The sequence below is a fragment of the Pygocentrus nattereri genome, chromosome 5 (assembly GCF_015220715.1).
Source record: "Pygocentrus nattereri isolate fPygNat1 chromosome 5, fPygNat1.pri, whole genome shotgun sequence".
Taxonomy (NCBI): domain Eukaryota; kingdom Metazoa; phylum Chordata; class Actinopteri; order Characiformes; family Serrasalmidae; genus Pygocentrus; species Pygocentrus nattereri.
The window spans coordinates 37,885,757-37,904,595 of record NC_051215.1 but is presented as its reverse complement, the minus strand read 5'-3'; the positions used below and the strand labels follow the sequence as shown (position 1 = coordinate 37,904,595).

At 37.5% G+C, this 18,839-nt stretch overlaps 4 protein-coding genes across 5 annotated transcripts in view; 2 read left to right on the top strand and 2 right to left on the bottom strand.

Moving 5' to 3' along the window:
- The window catches only part of rassf4a (Ras association domain family member 4a), a 31,214-nt gene extending 20,287 nt beyond the window's left edge, over positions 1–10,927 (bottom strand). Inside the window, exon 1 of one of the 2 annotated variants that reach the window (XM_017723784.2) lies at positions 10,770–10,927. Coding sequence is in view for 1 of the 2 variants with exons in the window: in XM_017723792.2 (XP_017579281.1) it covers positions 10,770–10,820 (51 nt within the window). In the remaining variant the exon portion in view is untranslated. The remainder of the gene's footprint in view (positions 1–10,769) is intronic. The other variant, XM_017723792.2, reaches the window with a different exon arrangement.
- On the top strand, positions 319–1,580 carry LOC108443264 (C-X-C motif chemokine 11). The gene is made up of 4 exons (XM_017723817.2): positions 319–403; positions 680–809; positions 905–988; positions 1,135–1,580. The coding sequence occupies exons 1-4, from the start codon at positions 340–342 to the stop codon at positions 1,217–1,219; spliced, it is 363 nt and encodes a 120-aa protein (XP_017579306.1). The 5' UTR covers positions 319–339; the 3' UTR covers positions 1,220–1,580.
- cxcl18a.1 (chemokine (C-X-C motif) ligand 18a, duplicate 1) lies at positions 5,859–9,528 on the top strand. Its single transcript, XM_017723805.2, has 4 exons — positions 5,859–6,005; positions 6,104–6,236; positions 7,975–8,052; positions 8,936–9,528. The coding sequence occupies exons 1-4, from the start codon at positions 5,936–5,938 to the stop codon at positions 9,030–9,032; spliced, it is 378 nt and encodes a 125-aa protein (XP_017579294.1). The 5' UTR covers positions 5,859–5,935; the 3' UTR covers positions 9,033–9,528.
- An 832-nt stretch (positions 10,928–11,759) lies between the features above and the next one.
- tmem72 (transmembrane protein 72) lies at positions 11,760–18,466 on the bottom strand. Its single transcript, XM_017722287.2, has 5 exons — positions 18,261–18,466; positions 16,055–16,121; positions 15,179–15,250; positions 14,937–15,076; positions 11,760–13,317 (listed from the first exon to the last, which is right to left on the bottom strand). Exons 1-5 carry the CDS (start codon positions 18,328–18,330, stop codon positions 12,902–12,904), a joined length of 765 nt encoding a protein of 254 aa, XP_017577776.2. The 5' UTR covers positions 18,331–18,466; the 3' UTR covers positions 11,760–12,901.
- Between the last annotated feature and the right edge of the window lie 373 nt (positions 18,467–18,839).

Below are 18,839 nucleotides of genomic sequence, written 5' to 3'. Positions count from 1 at the left end.
AAATCGCCAGTCTCTCAAGGTATTTTCTGACTTCTGAACCCACAATAATTTTCACATAAAAACCAAATCTTGCGAAGACAAAATCATCTTTTTATTCACGTATATTTATGTCTTGTTGCTTAAGGCTGTGTCCACAATGTATTTGCATTCCTCTGCTCATGTCCAAAACACTTTCACTTTCCACTTTTCAAGGTTGGCAGGAGGAATCTCGTGGAAAGTCCACTTCAGAAAAGTCCTACAGAGCAGCGACAATGGGCGGGAATTTCCAGGGAGAGAGAGGGTAAGCCCCGGCTGCAGCATTTATAAGCCATCAATGAAACTAGGACACACACTTTCACAATGAAGTCCACACTACATACCCTCTCTGCTCTACTGGCTGTGGGCCTCTATATTCTTCTTACTGGTGAGTAATACAGGATCAGTTATTATAGAGTAGATCTTCCTACAGAACTTGTAGAACTTTATTTCTAAAGAGTGTTTAGTCTTGCAACTTCAAAACAACTCCACTTCTAAAATAATTTTAAAATGTATCTTGGATGTAATGTAACCATAAACATAAGCAAAAAATGCATTTTTTAATATTTTTATTTTTACATTCTATTTCTTATAGTTGTTGAGTGAAAAAAATGAGTTAAGAGCGAAATGTCATTTATTTGTTTTGCTTGTTCCTTTAACGCAGCTCAGGTGGGAGACAGTCAACATGTTCCGACACGCTGCGAGTGTCAAAAATCCATGAGAGCAGTCCGAGGACCATTTTCAGATATTAAAGTCTCATTAAAAGGACATGGTTGTGATAAAGATGAGATCATGTAAGTAGCACTCAGTTTACTTCATTGACAGCATACATCCATAATCATTAACTGATTTCTGAATCTAAATCTGTGGCTGTTAATCTGCTTTTTAGAGTAACGCTGAAGAGTAACAACAAGCAAATGTGTCTAAGTCCTAAGGAACGTCAAGGAAAAAGACTGCTGAAATGCTGGCTCAAGTAAGAAAACAACAATTATAAATAACCATATTAAATATCACCGTTTAACACAACATTGTGTTAGGAATGATTGTAGTGTTTCATGAGACCTTTGCATTGTGCAAGTTACTGTTTCTATTGATTTATTGACTTCATTTCTTTTACAGGATGCAAAAAAAGGGGGAAGATGTAAAGAAATGCATTCAAAGACTGAGACCTCAGAAAAGACGTCGACAGAAGAAGCGCACTTGATCCAAGAAGCTCGTATCATGTGAAGCCTGGCGGAATCGCTGCTAACAATCTTCAAGAAACACTAATGCAAGTGTCCACACAGTGAAAGATCACAACTGCTTCTCCATGTATGGTCTGGACAATGGACTAATCATGGTCTATATAAGCTTCTAGAGAGGGCTGGCCCCACTCAAAAGGCATGAAGACAATGATGAAGATGGAACACTAGAAAGTAAACAGTTTACATTACAATGTAATGTTTTGGCCAGTTCAATTTGCATGCCGCTACTGATGCTATATGTTTGTCAAACTGTTCATTTTTATGATAATGTGTATTTTAGTATATCAGAAATCTATATAATAAATGAAAACAAAAAACACATTTTCCATTCTTCTTATTTACATAAATACTGGTTGCACATACCAACACACAAACCTCTATGATAATGCTAATTTCTATTCTATGGGATTCCAGTACTATGTTAGCGTTAGCTAATACTGATTCACATTAACATTTTTTTGCCATTGTATTTGAAACAAGGACTTTCAAAGTTTTAAATAACATGCTCTGGTTTATTTGAAGCTTGTGTAAAACATATTGGGTTGTTGAGCATGTCTGTGCCCTGTTTGTTTAAAAATATCAGAGTTAGTTTGTTATTAACATCTTCAAGCATGCTAAGATGGGGTTATTTAGTTCATTAGAAAGACTCATCCTAAGGTTCTTCTGCATGGTTTCTTATTTTGGGCAATGCTGTGTGTGTGCTAGCAACGCCCCCAAGGCAGAGTTGTGAACAAAGGAGTAGCCTAGCGAGCTACTTAGCGTGAGACTGACCTGCAAACATTATGGGCTGGCTTGAGTGCGGTCATTCCCCTGTTGTATTGTATGCCATTGCAGAGTTTTTTCATGGAAGCCAAGACCAGAACCTTAACATGTCAGAGTTTCTTCTGAGAACCCCTTATGCTACATCAACATCAACACATATTTCATCTTGTATGTAGCAGGTTAACAGTAACTCCCTCAGTAAACAACAGAGATGTCACTGCTTTTTTCCATCTGGCTGAAATGCATTGGTTAGGCTACCACTCATATTCACAGTATGATATATGTAGGGATTCCAAAAGGAAATCAAAATTAAAAATCAACTGTGAGTGGTTGATTACTATATCAGCTCCTAATAATGTTAGTGGTTAATCTAATGCCTTTGGCCTTAGGCTTCAGCTCCTGAAGTCCTATATACTGAGACTACTCAGTATAAACTGGGCTACCACAAAAATCCTGACTGGATCATTTTCCTTTGCGTGTTTCAGGAATTTTATTTAATTTAATTTCCAACCAAAGCTTAAAAATAAGACTATTACTATAATACTTTTGATACTACATTTTTAAAAGATTAAAATAATATATTAAATAAAAATCAACTAAAAGTGATAATGTATTTTCTTCCCACAGAATTCATTAGGCCTAGAAGGTCCTAAGAGCTGTATATTACTGGTCATACACTATATTGCCAAAAGTATTCACTCACCCACCCAAAACATTGAATTCAGGTGTTCCAATCACTTCCATGGCCACAAGTGTATAAAACCAAGCACCTAGGCCTGCAGACTGTTTCTACAAACATTAGTGAAAGAATGGGTCGCTCTCACAGTCAACTGTCAGTGGTATTATAACAAAGTGAAAGCGATCGGAAATGACAGCAACGAAGTGGTAGGCCATGTAAAATGACAGCGGATGCTGAGGTGCATAGTGCGTAGAGGTCGCCAACTTTCTGCAGAGTCAATCGCTACAGACCTCCAAACTTCATGTGGCCTTTAGATTAGCTCATGAGCAGTGTGTAAAGAGCTTCATGGAATGGGTTTCCATGGCCAAGCAGCTGCATCCAAGCCTAGACTGCGAGTCAGGCCTTTTTGTCCAACATCAGTGGTCAAAAATTCCTAAAAACACAGTCCTAGACCTTGTGGAAAGCCTTCCCAGAAAAGTTGAAGCTGTTATAGCTGCAAAGGGTGGGCCGACATCATATTAAACCCTTTGGATTAAGAATGGGATGTCACTCAAGTTAATATGCATGTGAAAGCAGATGAATGAATACTTTTGGCAATATAGTGTCTACTCTCAATGTCTACTCCAGACCTTCTCATACAGCTGGTGATTGAGGAGATGATGCAAAGTATTTGATGTCACCTTGGTGTTCATCATGTGGTCATTATCATCTTGGAATATGGGATTTCCTGAGAGAACAGTCACTGGATTAACAGGGTGCACCTGGTATTCTAAAAGAGCATCATAACCTTTGGCCATTAGATGACCATGCAGAGTAATAATCTGACAAAAACGTCTGCCCAAACCATTACAGATCCACCACCATGTAACAACTGGTAACAGACATTGACCTGTGAAGGCTTCCTTTAGCTTTCTCCAAACATAAGCATGTCAAGATAAATAGTTTTATAGTGTCCTGTTCAGACTATGCCAAAGCAGTTTGCATGATTTTTGAAATTATATCTCACGACTCGTAATAAATATGCATCTTCTGTTACCGATGCACTTGCAGGTAAGGCACTCTGTTAGTTGTCTCCTGTTTAAAGCTTTTCCATTTATTGATGATTATAGAGAAAGCTTTTCATTAAATCAACAAGTAAAAGAAACCTAAAGACTATGGATGTGTCATTTTCTGAACAAAAACAAAGATGAATAAGAAAATGTGTTATATAAGTCTTATATCCTAGGATCATTATGAAAGAACAGTGTTTGGTCCAACAGGGTGCACCTAGTCCTCTAAAATAGTTCCATTTCCACATATCATCTAGCCATTAAACCATCGTGCAAAGCAGGCATGTGACATAATATATGACGTCTGCCCATATCATTAGGGGTTCACCACCATGTAACAGTTTGCAACAAATATTCATTTAGCTTTCTCCAAAAGAACATACAACACAAAGTATGTAAGATGGTTTTTGTACCCATTGATCTCAGACATTTTGCTCAGTTGTTTCATATTTAAAGCAGGTGCCACTTGTTGATGTACCAGCAATTACAGACAAGTACAGACAAGTAGGCTGAAGAATGTGGATATATATCTTTTCTGATCAAAAAACAGAAGCAATAATATTTATTTATTTTTTTTTACATAAGAAAGTGACAAGGTTTTGTCAACCAAATTCATATTACACACAAAAACAACATAGCTTTTTGGTTTATCTTTGAGTCAACTTACGTTATTGAGCAAAGTTTTCGATAAATTATATTTTTTTCATTTTAGTTCACTGCAAAAAAAAAAAAAAAAATACTAGCCATATAAAATCTTAAATCTATTCAATATATTGAATATTTTTTCATCAGGCTGCTATAAGAATATTTTAATATGATGTATCTTATTTGTAGACATTTTTACTTGTTTAAGTCATTTTATCCAGTGAAATGATCTCAGTACATTAGTAGATGATTTTGTCTGTTTTGAGCATTTTTCTTCAAACAGGCAAAATGATCTGCAAATATACAGTCGTCTGCAAAAATCTGGGCTTTTTACATGTTTACTAACTGGACAAAAATTTATATGTTCTACAAAGTTCTTTTTTTATTTCAAATTTAATACACAATTAATATTTAATTGTTCTATTTAACATACTGGGGGGGTCTGTGAAAAAGTTATGATACATTTTATATGTAATTTTTTTCCAATGTGTTAAACTCACACTAAAATTTGCAATTGACTGCAGTTAGATAATTTTACTTGATAAAATTTATCAAAATGAGTAATGGGTGCAAGTTAAATAATCTTATTCTCACAATAGTCTCTCAAATATAGAAATATTAGACAAATCAACTAGATTTCAGAAGATTTCATTTGCAAAGATTCTTTTTTGCAGTGTTGAATGCTTTGTCATTGTGACTGTTATGCCCTCTGGTGCAAATGTAAACTATCCCAGACATACTGAAATTGAATTGTAAAACACCTGTAGTTTATAAGTAGTAGTAGTAGTAATAATAATAATAATAATAATAATAATAATAACACTACCACCACCAACAACAATAATAATAATAATAATAATAATAATAATAATAATGATGATGATGATGATGATAACAACAATAACAACAACAAAAAGAATAAACCCACATTTAAATGTGATAATGTTGCTTTGCAAACTCATATCACACAACTCTTTTGTAAAACTAACACACAGAGCTAATCTGCTATGAGTAATATACATGGATGGCTTCGTAATTGTTACTTAGTTTGACATTGAGCTGCTTGCTTTACTAGGAGTTATTGTGTCTCTCGTGAATAAGTATAGTGTCACTCATTGTTTTACACAAAAGTCTATGATGACCCTGTTATGTGTTGTCTTTTGTCCAACAGAGCAGTGATTGTTAATCGGGACCCAACTGCACTGCACAGTTTCTGCCAACCATACCTGATCCAGCTCTTAATGATAAATACCTGATGATTTGGATCAGGTGTGTCAGGACAGGAGATTTGAAAACATGTGGTTGGTAAAGCACATGTTCTTTCTCAAGATGAGTGCCGAGTAAATAATCCTGAGAGCACGTAGGATCCTTATTACTGCCTGAAGGGTTACTAGAAATCATGTGACACTGGTCTGGCTAAATATGGGCATGCAGGAAGAAGAGGAGGATAAGAGGACAGGATACTGCCACACACACACAAACACACAAACCTCTGCAGGCACAACAAGGTTAATATTGTCTCACTGCAGCTCACAGCTGACATGGCTTTCAGGACAGTGCAAGCTACTCTAAGTCTTCTGTCACTCTTCCTCTTCTTAAACATCCTCACAGGTACAGTTCTGATGCATTTTTGCTCTCAGTGCACATCTATAAACCTTTTAAATAGTTTGCAAATGTTATTTCTTTCTATTTTTTTCCTTTGTTTCCAGATAATGTGGCTGTTGCGATGTCCATTCGAGAAAAATGTGAGTGTGTCAAAGAGACTGGTTTTGTGCATTGGAGACGAATCACTGACTTTGAAATCAAAATGGCAGACGCTCTTTGCAATAAAGTTCAAATTATGTAAGTATCTGCTACTCTTGATAAATTGTTATATAAGAAGTCAGACAGTGAAACAACACATGCATTTAAAAAACATACATGACATATGATTCATGATTTAATACCTTGTGGCCTACATGTGTGCAAAGAAGTGGACTTGCTTCTAGATGCATTGATGCACTTATGAGCTTTGACTGAGGCACTGGTTCATTAAGGGCCATTTTCTGCACAACCTGTTTTGCCTGCTCTAGCACATTTGATTAATCAACGATAAAGAGCACGAAGATCAGATGATGAGCTCAGATTAAAGAAAATACAAAAATGAGCAGAGCAAGCACACTCTGAGATCTGAAATGGTAAAATACTTAAATGACAGTCCAGTCCTTTGTGAAGTCTTTTACTGACAAATTGCTATGAATGAGAAAAATGGCTTTCAGTGGCATCATAAAACATAAAACAAAATGTTATGTAACAAATTCAAGCTTACATAACTTGGAGTTCTAGTTACTTTTAAAGTACTTGCTTCAGTCACAATTTCTTGAATTGGCAGTAAGTCAAATCTCTTCTGTCTCTCACCACAGATAACTTTCACTACAGACTGACAGTCTTGCAAGAACAAACTTTAGACTTTACACTAAATCAGTACCAGCCGAACTTTTCCAGAGCACAGAAACTCCAGTTTTTCTGCGAATTGTCCTATAAACCTCAAGCTGCTTCTTCGAGATGCGTGTTTACTTCTGCTTGAGATGTTTGGGTTTGAGCATAACTTTGAGATAATGAACCCACAACTCCAACAAATGCTGGCAAATTGCAACACACTTCATGCTGTTGCCAACTCTAATTCCTCAACACAGGTAGTCACATATTTCTGACATGTTTGAGTGAAATCCATTCATTAAAGACCTGCCAAGACAAGAGTGGGCGAGACACACTATACCAGATAATTCAACTGAAAATTAGAGTGACTCTAAGCCAAATCCTAAAGAACACAACTACCCACAAGAGGTACTTGCCAGAGGGGGTAACTGTCACAGACAGAAGTCACTTTTCTCAGCTGCCAGAAATGCCTCGTTGAAATTTCAGTCTTTTTTCTTTGTTATAAGATGACGCAATCTCGTAGCACAATCCTTATTGCCCACCTACTGGCAAAAGTGGCACACCTTCACACATTAGACAGCAACTACTGGAGGCCAGGAGGAGTTCAGTTGTTGAGAAGACACTGACCTGACCTCGATTGGACACTGGTCCAAACTGATATGGCAGAACTGACGCTATTGAAAAGCAGCCACACTGGTGCTTACAGCTGCTGAGGAGCAAAAGGCCTGTCTGCAGTTTGCAAGACAGGGACGGAACTTGTACGACCAATCAGAGCATACTGGACTTATCAGGAGACAGGACTTAGACACAGGAGCTCTAACAGAGGGGTTCAGATAGAGGGGTGAATAGAGATGTACAGGATGAGAAAAATAACATATTTTTGGAACATTGAAGCATGTAAATCTATTCTAGTAGACCACAAAAATAAAACAGTCAACTGAAAATGAGCATAATAAGTCCATTTCTGTTCTTGCGTTCAAACTCCAACATAGCGATCCTAAACAGGCTCAAACAAAATGAAAAATGTTGAATTTCGAGGTGAAAACAAGTTGACATGTCCTCTACAAGGAACAAACTAAAATATAGCATTGTGGCATATTTCTATTTATTTGCTGAACACTGGAAAAAAAAAAAACTAATAATACTTTAATCTGATCCCTAGCATCAAACTGGGAAATAAATTGTCCTGCCTGAACCCAGATTCCAATCAAGGCAAGAAACTGAGGATGTGCTGGACATGGTAAGTAGTCCACATCTGCCTTCCTAGGAATTGCATTACGTGTGTATAAACTACATCATGACATTTTTTCACTCCTCCTAGTCCATCCTGATCAATTATAGCATGTCCGTGCTGAGAATAGTCAACCACTCAAATAAAATCTGGTCTGAGGTGGTCCTATGGTGGTCTCTTTCCACTAATGAATGGGGTAGAGGGTGTCTGATAAGTTGTGCAGCATCAATGGGCTGTTATCAGTAATTGTTAACCAAGTAAATACACTCTCACTGTAGGCATTTCTGATGAAATGAGCAATGATTGTAACTACAAAGTACCTAATAAACTAGCAATTCAGTGTTTAAATGTCTAATTGTTATTTATTACCATCTAATTGATCCATTCTATAAAAAGGTGCTTTGTGAAACACCAATCATGCCAGGGTAAACATAAAATGTGTATGATATTAACAATGGGATTTACTACATTTATGACCTGTCTAATAGGTCTTTTACGTCAGTGTACAGAACTTAATGGACAATGCCACCTAGGGGTGGAAGTGCGGACTGCACTCACTCTTTTCTCTTTAAGCATGAATTGCCTGCTGAAACTGAGAATTTACCCAGTTAAACAGTAAATGCTACATGATGAACACAAAGTAAGGCATTACTGATGTCACGTGCATAAGAGCAAAAATATAAAGAATGTCACTGTGTTGTAATATGTGAGAGCTGTGATGTAGTGGTGGATCTGAGATTTGGCATAATGTTATCATACAACAATGCCTATATTAGATTAAGATCATGTGTAGTCAGGTCACAAATGCCATTAATAGCACACATTGATTTATGTCAGTAAGCTGTAAGACCAGCACACTAAGGCTGAACTCTTCTTTTACTGATTTCTGCAGGATTAAGTTCAATGAAAGAAAGAAGATCGTCTGCATGCAACCAAAAGCCAAAAACAGAGGAAAAGGAAGACAGAAGAAAAGGCAGAAGAAGCAGTAACTGCTGGCAAGGAATATATATATATACTACACAAAGAACCTTGCTTTCAACATACAAGTAACGCACACTATATATGTAGCCCTTTGTCTGCTGCTAAGACACTTTGTACTGCTATTTTCTAATGCATAGAACTGTTTTATACTCATTTTGTAATGTTTTTATACAATAAATTACTAATCAATACATTTTAGAATGACCTGAAATGCAGAAAAAGTGCACAGGAGTAAGAGATGGAGAAGAAGAAAAGAAGAAGACAAAGAAGAATAATGCAGTAACTCATTACTGTTCATGTCTGAATTTTTATATGAATTTCTGAATGTACATGAATGTATATGGATTCATATTCATTTCTGAATATGTTCTTTGAGCTTGTCTGAAACAAATCTGAAAAAGAAAACCTGATGCTGTGAAGCATTTTTTTCTCCACTCCTAATGGTTACTGCTAGTACTTTTCTCAAATGTACTGTCTGAATTAAATCCAGTGGCAAAAGTCAAAGCACTGTGCAGTCCTGTTGCTTCCTATTTCCTAGAGAAAATTCAATCTCCACTGAAGCTGGCAAGAGAAATGTTCATGGCAACAAACAAATGTCTGCCAGTCACACTACAAAAACACACACGTATAACCGGCAAAACTATTTGAAAAAAACGGATAAAAAGTAGATACTGTTAGAGGTTGTTTTCCCTGCTCTAAAAGACCAACTTCAAATTGGGAAGAGCTCACTAATAACCTGCTTAGTTGGATCAGGAGTGATGTGAGAGGAGAAATCTCCACAAAGTGCAGGGCAGAGTTGAGGACCACTGCTTTAGACCAATCAGAACAAGTGCTGTAGCATCGTCTTCATCTGTAGGACGTGGATGGTTGAATGTAAGTCAGCAAAAGTGCTGGCATTGCTTTAAACAAGTGCGATCTGTTTTAAGGGCTCCCTGAAACGAAAATGATATTTGTGAAGAGAATCTAATTATAAACAGAACTAAACATGCTGTGACATGACCCCGCCTCTGTCTAGGACTGTAAATTATTCAAAGCGTCCTCGTGGGGTTTATCTGAGGGAAAGCACCTGAATGGCTGCCATATGAAACAGTAAATTATGAACAAGTTAGTGTCTCTACCAGACAAAAGGGCACCAATCAAACCAGTCTTGTTCAGGGATGCGCTCCAGTTTGAATCACAGTGTGACCCTGCAACTAATCACCCGGCCCCAGCAGCTGGGACTCTTCATTACAGCCTAAGTGAATCTCCCTCAGTGTTATGGTGCAGCTGCAGAGCTCCTCACCCACAGCACATGTAGCATTTAGCATGTGAAGACCATGACTAACATGAAGGGAAACTGCCTATTTTGCAGAAGTTACAAGTCCAGGGAAAGAACAGTAGCTGTGGAGAGTAGTGTTTACAACAGAAAAAAATCCACCATGATTAATATACATAGATATAGCATGAAAATAGCCCATGAATTGAGTTCAGTGGGAGTTAAACGTTGTCCTTTAGTCTAACACAGTATATAAGAATAAACCATCAATAAACCAACCAGCTGTTTCAAAACTACAAGAAGGAATGCCACTTGAAAAGCTCTTATCGTAGACTATGCAAGGTCCTGCCTACAATTCACCTGCAGGTCCATCAGACAGTGGATATTACCTCAACCGTCCGAGCTCTCTCACACTTCAGCCCTGTTCACACTCTAACATTTCTACAATTTCTGTTAGCTTATGCTTTTGAAGAGAAACAGACAACCTTACCGATCGCCTCGTACATCGCCTTCTGTGCCAGCGCCAACAAAACACGGACATCCACTTGATCGGAAAGGTTTTTTCAGTCGATCCTACTCAAGTCTACTTGACCCTGCCGGCTCAGGGGAGAAGCGTTTTACACGCTGTGGTGAGTGATGTCTTTGCCAGCCAATCACAGAGTCCACTAACAGGCTGAGCCAATCAAAGCGGCAGGTAGGCGGTCCCACTTGGTTGCCCAGGGAAACGTCTGGAGCGGCTTCGTGGTCTGGCTTATCAGTTTGTCTATCGCTTTATCGAAGTGTACCAGCTCGTATCTCACACATGTGGGAAACTTGCATTAAAGAAAAATAAGCTCTGCATACACTGGGCTATACGTTTAACTTATAAGTCATAAGTAATGGAAAATGCAATGTCAGTGAACAGCTCTGTTGTATTCCTTTGTAAGATTCCTTTGCAAGCCATGGATCTCGCTGTTCAGTTCAGACTTGGGTTTCCTGTTTTTTTTAGCTTAGTCTGAGAATCCCATCTAGGAAAATATGACACCAGGAGACCTGAAAAATATTTGAGGAAGCTGATCCTTTGAGCTGCCAAGACACTTCCCCCACGGGAAGTCAGCTTTGTCTAAAAAGGATGTGATTATTACAAGGAGAAGGCCAAATAAGGAACCTCATTCAGAAAACGACAGAATGCAGAAATAAATATAAACATATGCCTACCATCAGTTTCAGATTAGACACGTCCCATTATCTCAATGAATCTTTTTTGCTCATATATGCAGACTTATTGTGGAGGCCATCACGGTTTCACCCTGTTTTTCTCTGATTTTTCACTCCAGTTCTTTTGAACAGAGCCACTTGTGCTCTGCTGCCAAAGGCCTGTTTGTGGGTGGATCGCATAGCTGTAGGTTTTCTGACCATGAAACTGTAATAACCAAGAGTTTAATAGATGTTTACTCTGAAACATACAAACAAACAAAAACAAAAAAACAGTAATGTCTTGAAGAGAACCCCCTCCAGCAATCTTTAATCCTTTATTCTCAGCAGGTTTGAAGCAATGGAGACTGTCTATCAAGGTTAGACAGGGAGCAGAGTGTTAGCCCAGATGGGACTGCAGCAGTCCGTTCTTGATGGAAAAAGCTCTTTTCAGGATCTGACCAGCAAGAAACCAGATGATGAATGGAGACTTAGGCTTGTATTGATTTATGATGCCTTGATGTAGTAGATGAGGTCTTGAGGCAAGACTCCCTAAATGCACTTAGGAATACAGCCACAGAGTGAACTCCCTTAAAGAACAGCAGTATTGCCTCAAACATAGTTCAGTCAATTGAACGATTGTGGAAAAAACTCATTGTTGCAACATTTAAAAGATTCATCCTTTTCATTGTTTGCTACTTGAAGCATTTGGAAAATTACACCTAGCAAAAATTAGACCTAGCGCAGTCCAACAATACAGTAGTGTTTGCTCTTGTGTGGCGGCTCTTTCTTATTAAAATGTCTGATGAAGATCACCATGGTCACATCTTGGAGGCATTATATAAGAGCACTGTCTATTTCAGGCTCTAGCTCACTCTAATAAAACACACAGCTGACAGTATCAGTCAGTACTGATAAATATGAGGATAAGGCAAATAGGTATGACCAGATGTTAGATTCATGTAACAGTGTTCTAGCTAATTTAACTGCAAATGAGTCCAAACACAGACTGCAAACCTCATAATCAAAGCAGAAGAGAATGGTTAAATAGGAATTTAGATTATAATCAAGATGCTGTGTGTATTTACTATGTAGGCTAATTGTGATTTAATATGTCTATTTTATAAAATGTGTAAAATATGTTATGAAAGACCGGTGTTAATATATTCTGATCCTATTTAAGAAGAGCACAAATGATCAGCATGCTGTACAGAATGTCACGGTGCTGAGAAAGCTTCGGAAAATCAACATGTCCATTTAAAAAGACTGGTTCGGAAAACTGCACACTCTGGGCATTAATAGTAACTCATCTACTGCTCTTTGGAAAAATGACCATATTCCAGCATGAGGTAATTGCATGTCAGTTGCTTTGTAATTATGTGACCTCAGCTGGACATTGCAAACCATAAATAATTTGCTGTGCATTCTTCACTTTCCCACAGCCACCAATTACACTTTAATAATTGGTGCTTTATCCGAGGTGGTCTCCTCTGGTTCTATGTCATACTCCTCCATCTCAGTCTCATCTTGTCTGAAACTCTCTATCAAGTGCACATTTCTTCCATCAGCTTTCCTCATTTGTCTGTGGTCATGCTGTGAAGGATGGTCTGGCCCAAGCATGGCCTGAGAACTGTCTGAGAAGGCCAGAGAAGGACTTTGCAATCTGCCGTTGGTGGGTAGGAAGGAAACCTTCCTGCCTGAGATGATATGGAAGAAAGAAAATGTTTGCTCCGTCTCTCCCGACTCATTGACGCAGACAGACGAAAGTGCTGGGTCTCCATAAGATTCGCCTGAATTTTTGGCGGAGCTTGTCTTTTTTTTGCTCAAAATAAAATTGAACAATCCTGTGAGCAGCAGCATAGTTCCTAGAGATGAATAAAGATTGATTAAAGAAATGTACATAATATTCAACCATTTGTAACTCAAAGCAATGTCTACTCTGCAAAATATCATGGCAAGTAAAATCTAGTGATTAAGGCTAGTGAATATGAAGCCATGAGAGTCAGGAATCCCTCACTCATGGTAAAATCACTGTAATGCACTGCCTTAAGTGGTTTATTGCTTTTGCAACAGCATAAAACATGATAATAATCCACCAATTTTCAGTAAATACTTTGCTATACTAAACAAAAACAATAAACAATTCTTTCACCAATGTAGTGTTATGTTCTTGTTGCCAAGCAACAATGGACCACTGATGGAGGACAAGAACTCTGTTGCCAATCGATGTAAATTGCAGTCATTTCATGAACTTAATTTTTTTTTGTCATTTTTTGTGTTGAAACGTGTTTACAGAAGCAGAAACCGTACACACAGATTTTCTTTACCATATTACCACAGCAGGGATAATGCTACATTCCACTAGCCCCTGTATGCCATGTCCAGTATTATGTTACCATCAAGCTAATTAAAGCAAAATGTTTCATTCTGATGCCTGATAGAAAATAATTCATGGAGAAACATCTTTTATCATGTTTAGCTTTCTATCTTGTATTCTTACTACTAAAAAAACAAACTGTCAGCTCCTCATTTTTATATGGAAAGGAAAGAAATTTGCAAAATTGAAATGCAAGCACTACAGTGACAGAACCAAATGTCATTTCTTTTCCATAGCAGCATGCAGAAATGCTGAATTTAAGCCACATCTGAAATTGCATTTAAACAGTGATGCAGAAAATGTTCCAAAATGAAAAGTAAAAGATCTGTTGCAATGTTTTGTTTGAAGTACTGCACAATGCATGAAAGTAATATAGTTATGCGCTGATTACATTTCAAGGTGAGATGTATTCAATTTTGACTCTAACTCAGCACTTTGATTTTGCAAATCTTCTTTTTTTTTCAGTAAAGAGGTCAAGCAGCATGAAAACGATGCAACTGAGGTTTTGCTTTTCATTTTGGCACATATTTCACATGCCTTTCTGGGAAAGTAACCTCATGTGTACATTGCGTTTGTTGTTATTTCTGTTCTGTCTTGATTGCATATTAATTTGACAAAAATTCCTCTCCATACTCTTTAACAAAGCCATTTTTTCTTTATATGTCAAATCAGTTTTAGATGTGCATATGTGAAGATTTTACAATGGCTTCAAAAGCAATTCAGCCAATCAGATTTTATGACTGGAGTTATCTGGTTTAAAAAAAATCTAATTTTTATGTTGTGTGAAAAACATGAGATTGTTTAGATGTTTAGACAATTGTTCAGACGTCATTTAAAATTATGTTAGACAATATTGCTCGTTTCAACCATTTCTTATGACATTACTTCTCAAAAAAAGCTTAACAATCTGCCAATGGAATATGATTATTTCACAAAATAAAATTACTTCAAATAAGAAAAAATGTCTAGAAGTAGGGTAAACATTCAAAGCATTAAGATAATATTGACTCGATTTGAGAAAATTTCACTTGCCAAGATATACTTGTTTTTTGCAATGGTGATCCCAAATAAACACAATGTAGTGTATTAGTCAGAAGTATGTTCCACCTGGTATGACAGCATGCCAGACTAACACTGGATGCAGGAAACACACCACTGACATCATTGTGTAGTAGAGGAACTTCTGGAAACCTCCAACATTAGCCATCTTCTTCCAAACAATGAAGAACTTAAAAGTAGGGGGACAACTATGATAAAGAAAAGAAGACTTTTCAGAGTAAAGTTTATATCATTTGTATGGACTTACCAATAGTGTGGGCTTAAAACTGGCCATATCTTACAGAACTTACGGAAAGCACGTTGCCAAAAGAGCATCAGTGAAATATGCCAATTCAAAGATCATCATTCCAGCAGAGGACACCCTTCACAGATTGATAGTAGGAGTCAAATACATATCCAATTCATTTAAAAAATCTAATAAAAAGCAAATTAGATGATGTTTGACAAAAGATCAAAAAACTGATATAGATAACAAAACATACAATGACACAAATTCTTGTAGCTGAAGCCTTAGTGTAAACCAACACCCAAGTTTAAGTCAATGTTAAGTGTTCAGTAATGTATTTCCCATGTTCTTGCATGTCCTAACAGCTCTTTTTTCTTTCTTAGGGACATTTCTCCTGTCCATTCATGCAGATCCTCTTAGAGCTGGCAGCAAGCCCAGACTGATAAAATCATCAAGAACTAGATATCTTCTCTTTTATCTCAGTAAACATTTCAAAATGGGCTCTTGTGCTGACCATAAACTGGATATGGAGTGAAAGGTAGCTTCAGTATCATGGAATATAAAATGTATTAATTGACCTTGTTTTCTAGCAAAAATATGTTGAAATAAACATCAAATCTAAAATGTTCTGAGGGGTTCATAAAACAACATTTACAAAGTCATCATTATCAAATTGTTCACTGATCTTTCAAAATACTGTTTATTGCACAGAAATGAATAATATGGTCTATTATAACCCAGTGCTGGTGTAGTGGTGGAAAGCCAAGACGCTCATTATAAACAATGACCCACAAAGACATACATACACATACAGACAATCCACATACGTCCACAAAATCTGAGACATTCAAATATTTAAAAGAAGGAGCAACAGTTCACTTAAACTGAGTGTGTAGTTTTCATTGCCAAATTGCAATAAGGGGTCAACTAGCATACTCACAGGAGGTAGACAGCCAGGCTGTGGAAGTCTGCTTGATGCAGCGTTTCTACTCCTACTGCACACAACACTGAGACACATGCATCAGGGAGAATAGTTTAGCACATAAACAGAAACCACAGAGACTACAAGAACAATGGCTATTGTATTCTTGTTTTTGTTATTATCACTATGATTATTATTAGGAGTAGTAGTAATAGTAGCAGTAGTGATAGTAATAGAAAAGGTAGTTGAAGATCCAGCAGTCGATTTATCCGAAATGATGGACTGAATATGATGGATTGAAATGAATGGTTTTTGGTCCGACACAATAGAATGTTTTAAAATGATCTATTTTCATAACCCAGGGAATGCTTGGGTACATTTGTCAAGGCCTCTTGCAATCTGTTTGGTTAGTTGAATCCTGTGCTATAATTGTATAATTCTATAATTTGATTGGCTGGTTGAATTCTGCACTCTGGCTAACTGAATCCTGCAATCCTGCTATGATTAGCTATTGTAATCATGCAGTCTGACTGACCGATTGAATTCTGTGATCTGATTGCCTAGTGTAGTCTCATGTTCTGATTGGCTAGCTGAAACCTGCTATCTGATTGGCTAGTTGAAACATGAGCTCTGATTAACTACTTAAATAATAATTGGCTCATTGAAATTCCCCTTTTGCCATCAGGTGGCTTGTTAAATTTTGACTGAATGTAATCAAAAGCTAGTTGTTTCTTTCCTGCAATGTGATTAACCCGAAATGAGCCCGTGAACTCCCAATGGGTACATGCAAACAGACACATGCTGAAATAGTGTAGCGTAGCCAATGTATGTATTACTTTTGATTTGGGACTAAGCAAAGAAATCTGAATACCCAGGGAATGCCCCTGTGAATACATTTGGCATAAACATGAAAGCTCATGCAGACGGGACTTGAACCCGCAACCCCAACACTAAGAGGCAATGCAAGATACACTGAGGTATTTCACAGACTCTTTTTAACAGACTATATTAAGCACGCCCCCCTATTGCCCACCTATAGCATGCAGGTTGAGTAGTGGTAATAGTAGAAGGTGTCATATGTATGCAGGACTTCATTGACCAAAATATGTCACTGTGTGCTGTGGTCAGTGTTTGAGTAGGGGTTTCCTACAACCACTAGATGTCAGATTTGACACACAAATGGAAGGCAAACTGCCTCAAACGTACTTTGCCAGCACAGCATTATTTCATGAAATGAATTAACTTTGTGAAACAAAATATTATAACAAAATATTATAATGCTTCCAAAATATAACGCTTGCAATATGTTATGTCTGAACATCACTGTAAAATTATTTTTAAAAATGCTTTTCTGCTTTTAAGTTACTAACTATGCCCCCCTTTTGTCTTGTACATCTTGTATGCTCAACTTATTTTTATTTTCTGTACCAACTTTCAGCGAATCCTGAATGCTCTTATTCAGATACATTATAAAAACTGTCTATAGGAGGTAAACTTTCAAGTCAGGAGTCAGAAGTTCATAACCTCTCAGACATTTCTGGCAACAAAACTGACAGATAAATGAGAGAACACGATCAGTCCATTATCTGTTAGAACAAAAATAACCCGTTTCAAAATAGAACTAAAAATGACTTGATTTATTACTTTTAATGGTTACAAAAAGTCCCAAAAGAAATGTGTTTGAAATCATAGGTCATGGGGATGTAAATCGTCGTCATGAAGGGACAATGACCTCTCCTGCGAGATTGTTTAGGGAGGCACGCATGAGTAATGCGGCCATTCCTCTCAATGATTTAAATGAGCCACTCTCAACAGTGAAATGTTTGGAAAAGCAATGTGGTGGATGGGGATTCTCCATGGAGGAGTAACATGTAGTAAACCCAAATTAATGATACATTATGTGTTTAAGTGTCTGCATCCAAAATCGACCTCATTTTGACCTTAGTGGGACATTTTCGTAAATGTCTGGGGAAACAGACAAAACAGAGGTCTGCTAAGCCTTAATTTGGACATGATGTCCAGAAATCTTCATTGCGGATTTTTTAATACAGTCTCATTAACAAAAAATAACTTTTGACCATATGGGTATACTGATGCAGCCATTATTTGAAACAAACAAAGCTTAGGCTGTATTGAACTACAGGTCTCAACAACACGAACGATCATGAGAAAATCCAGTCAGTGATTACGTCAAAAAAAGCAGCACCATATTGCAAAGTCCTACCTGCAGCAGTTGAGATGCCAAGAACTCTACATGCACATTCCACCACAACCCACCAAACTGAGCCCCCCATTGCCAAAGTCAGATACCTGATCCACTCAGTGTCCTGTTAATGTAATAGAATGATACAATTCCAATGTTAAGAGCAACTTGAAGCTGTAGCTGTGTTTGTAGGTAGTAGCACCATGGCAGCACGGGCCCTTGGCTGATAATCCCTCTGCCTGAGCTGGAGGGTGCCATAGGCTGGGTACAACTAAGGGTTTTACCCTGCTAATCTGCCTAATATAACAGCGGCAACATTCACACTGGCCACCCCCAGCTGGTTTTTGATGCATTCCACCTCCATTTATGGTGAGGGTTAAAACACAATAAGAAGTTTCCCTTAAAGATTAGAAGTATTGCAGATGAGGCAACCATGTCTTACAGATATCATACATGCACACATGGTAATACACACACACACACACACAAGCAAGTCGTATTGACTTATCTGACCTTCATAGGAAAGTCTTTCATCTCTCTCGCAGAGCTGCTGAGGGATATAAGGGATAAATGACCTAGCACCAATCAGGCTATTCATCA

What these genes read in the sequence shown, in the direction of transcription:
- LOC108443264 (XM_017723817.2), top strand. Translation starts at nt 340, where the DNA reads ATGAAGTCCACACTACATACCCTCTCTGCTCTACTGGCTGTGGGCCTC. An exon ending in CCTCTATATTCTTCTTACTG is followed by an intron (nt 404 to 679) that starts GTGAGTAATACA and finishes CCTTTAACGCAG; the next exon opens with CTCAGGTGGGAGACAGTCAA. An exon ending in CTGCTGAAATGCTGGCTCAA is followed by an intron (nt 989 to 1,134) that starts GTAAGAAAACAA and finishes TTTCTTTTACAG; the next exon opens with GATGCAAAAAAAGGGGGAAG.
- cxcl18a.1 (XM_017723805.2), top strand. Translation starts at nt 5,936, where the DNA reads ATGGCTTTCAGGACAGTGCAAGCTACTCTAAGTCTTCTGTCACTCTTC. An exon ending in TGCAATAAAGTTCAAATTAT is followed by an intron (nt 6,237 to 7,974) that starts GTAAGTATCTGC and finishes TCTGATCCCTAG; the next exon opens with CATCAAACTGGGAAATAAAT. An exon ending in CTGAGGATGTGCTGGACATG is followed by an intron (nt 8,053 to 8,935) that starts GTAAGTAGTCCA and finishes TGATTTCTGCAG; the next exon opens with GATTAAGTTCAATGAAAGAA.
- tmem72 (XM_017722287.2), bottom strand. Translation starts at nt 18,330, where the DNA reads ATGGGGGGCTCAGTTTGGTGGGTTGTGGTGGAATGTGCATGTAGAGTT. An exon ending in TGGCATCTCAACTGCTGCAG is followed by an intron (nt 16,122 to 18,260) that starts GTAGGACTTTGC and finishes CATGTGTCTCAG; the next exon opens with TGTTGTGTGCAGTAGGAGTA. An exon ending in CTGGCATGCTGTCATACCAG is followed by an intron (nt 13,318 to 14,936) that starts GTGGAACATACT and finishes ATTCATCTCTAG; the next exon opens with GAACTATGCTGCTGCTCACA.